The sequence below is a fragment of the Rattus norvegicus genome, chromosome 19, assembly GCF_036323735.1.
Source record: "Rattus norvegicus strain BN/NHsdMcwi chromosome 19, GRCr8, whole genome shotgun sequence".
Taxonomy (NCBI): Eukaryota; Metazoa; Chordata; class Mammalia; order Rodentia; family Muridae; genus Rattus; species Rattus norvegicus.
In genome coordinates this window covers 71,948,213-71,950,886 of record NC_086037.1, presented here as the reverse complement: position 1 = coordinate 71,950,886, position 2,674 = coordinate 71,948,213, and the positions used below count along the sequence as shown (strand labels likewise).

General features: G+C 48.3%; 1 protein-coding gene across 1 annotated transcript; it reads left to right on the top strand.

Moving 5' to 3' along the window:
• Window positions 1-451: 451 nt before the first annotated feature.
• Gabarapl4 (gamma-aminobutyric acid receptor associated protein like 4) lies at window positions 452-1,050 on the top strand. Its single transcript, XM_039098192.2, has one exon. The coding sequence runs from the start codon at window positions 556-558 to the stop codon at window positions 907-909; it is 354 nt and encodes a 117-aa protein (XP_038954120.1). The 5' UTR covers window positions 452-555; the 3' UTR covers window positions 910-1,050.
• The last annotated feature ends 1,624 nt before the right edge of the window (window positions 1,051-2,674 follow it).

Here is a 2,674-nt window from a genome sequence, read left to right as displayed (position 1 = left end):
TTCTCCCAGCAAAACCACACCCTCCAAAAGTCTCACAACTCGCCGGGCCCCATCACCCCGATGGACAGTTTTTATATCAGTTTGACACAAGCAAGAATTGTGTTGAGGAGCAGTCATTGCTGCCTCTGCCTCAGTTGTTGTTGAGGTTGCTTCACGGAAGTCCGTGGCTCAAGGAGCCGGAAGTCCGTGGCTCAAGGAGCCGGAAGTCCGTGGCTCAAGGAGCCGGAAGTCCGTGGCTCAAGGAGCCGGAAGTCCGTGGCTCAAGGAGCCGGAAGTCCGTGGCTCAAGGAGCCGGAAGTCCGTGGCTCAAGGAGCCGGAAGTCCGTGGCTCAAGGAGCCGGAAGTCCGTGGCTCAAGGAGCCGGAAGTCCGTGGCTCAAGGAGCCGGAAGTCCGTGGCTCAAGGAGCCGGAAGTCCGTGGCTCAAGGAGCCGGAAGTCCGTGGCTCAAGGAGCCGGAAGTCCGTGGCTCAAGGAGCCGGAAGTCCGTGGCTCAAGGAGCCGGAAGTCCGTGGCTCAAGGAACCAGCTCCACCCGCTCCATCACTTCCTTACGGCCATGAAGTGGATGTTTAAGGAAGACCACTCGCTGGAACACAGATTCGTGGAATCCGCGAAGATCAGAGTGAAGCCTCCGGACCGGGTTCCAGTGATCGTGGAAAAAGTCTCTGGCTCTCAGATTGTTGACACTGACAGAAGGAAGCACTTGATCCCATCCCACAGCACGGTGGCTCAGTTCATGTGGATCCTCAAGAAAAGGATCCAGTTTCCTTCCGAGAAGGCTACCTTCCTGTGTGTGGACAAGACAGTCCCACAGTCCCGCCTAACTGTGGGACAGCTTTACAAGAAGGAAAAAGATGAAGATGGATTCTTGTATGTCGCCCACAGAGGAGAGAACACCTTTGGCTTCTGAGGCCCTTGCTGGGCTAGGTGCACCCTTCTTCCTGCTTGTGTTTCTTGTAAATAACTGGCTGTTCTCAGTTACTCCGCCAGAGCCTCCACACAAACCTACGAGTGCGCTTATAATTAGATTTATTTCTTAATAGATCATACAGAGTTTTATTTTCAGTTTTCTTTTTATGCACTGTCCTCGTGGCTATATGCTCCAGGGAACCTGTCCTCCGGGAATCATATTTAATGAAGATATATCTGAAATGAAGGGAGGTAGGTGTGGTATCAACGTGACAAGGAGGGCTGCTGCATTGCTCTGGGTTATGTTCAAAGTGTTAGACGGCTAAGTATTAAAGGCCCCAAAATTAAATCCTTAGCAATCAGAACACTTGTTTCACTAGATTTTGCCAACTGCAAATCATGTTGGACTGAGCTAATCTGTTCTTCCTGAGACTATTAAGGTAAATAATTAACAATAAAGCCTCCTCTTATAAAGGCAAAAAAAAAAAAAGTTGTTGGACAGGAATGAACTTTGAGAAAATGCCTCCTTGAGAGGACCCAGCTCATTGTGGGCGGTAACATCCCTGGTCACATGGTCCTGGGGTGTAAAAGAAAGTAAGCTAAGCAAATCGTGGGGAGCAAGCCAGAGGGCAGCACTTCCCCACAGCCCCTGTATCAGCTCCTGCCTCCAGGTCCCCTCCCCGTCTCGAGGACCCACCCTGCCTTTCTTTGGTGATGGGCTGTAATGTGAATCTGTAAACTGAAATAAACCCTTTCCTCCTCAAGTTGCTTTTTTCTTTTCCATGAAGATTTATCAATGCAATAGAAATCCTAAGACTACCAGCTGGGGACTAAATGTTCAAGTACCTAAGCCAATGGGAAATGCTTCTCATTCGAACTGCCACAAGATGCGTCCTGAATCCTCTCAGAGCCTCAGAGGTACTTGTCATCCAAGGCTACATGATTCATCAAAGCAATCCCACCTCTGGGTTCTGCTCCTTGACATGGTTTACTGCATCCTCCCCGCCCCGATGAGTTCCAGTTACTTTGGGTTACATCAAGGCACTTGGCTCCGGGTTTGTTTTGGTTGTTTTTCTGCTATTTCCTGGGTTTGTGTCAGCCATCCAGCCTTGCAAATGTCTTGGCCGAGATCCGCATCTGTCATTTTCCTTTGAAACTGTGATTCACAGTGTACACGCTCTAAACAGAATCCTCCCAGCCTGAAAGAGCAAGAAGCTTGTTTTACAAACAAGCTGCAGAGCAGGCTGTCTTCCCAGGGTTTCCACGCGGCGTGCTGAGATGGTCAGACTCACAGAAGGGGCACGTGAAAAACCTCGGGTTTTCTTTCTGCATTAATTGGAATGCCTTGGATGAGGAACAGCTTGTCACTTTCTGCCACCAGGGTGCCCGTGACAAATCTGGTCAGCTGAAAAAACAAACTTTTAAATGAGAACTTAAGAAAATAACACGCTGGCCTTCGTTGAAGTACGATTTGTGTAAAATGTGCAGCAGACAGGGTTTCTCGGTCTGGAAAGAAAAAGCGACAGTTGCTGTGTGTCTGAGTTTGAGATGTTCTCTTGCTGTTTAAGTCTCTTACACATAGGAAGACAGTAGCATAATTATTTGGTGCTTATCGACTGTTGGCTTTGTCCTTATCTTACGTCATGCTTCACTGATTTTTTTTTCATCAGTTTAACAAAAGCTGGAGTTATCCAGGAAGGGGAACTCTGAGAAAATGCCTTCATCCAGTGACAAATTTGTAGGGCTTTTTAAAATTATTGTTATTA

What these genes read in the sequence shown, in the direction of transcription:
- Gabarapl4 (XM_039098192.2), top strand. Translation starts at nt 556, where the DNA reads ATGAAGTGGATGTTTAAGGAAGACCACTCGCTGGAACACAGATTCGTG.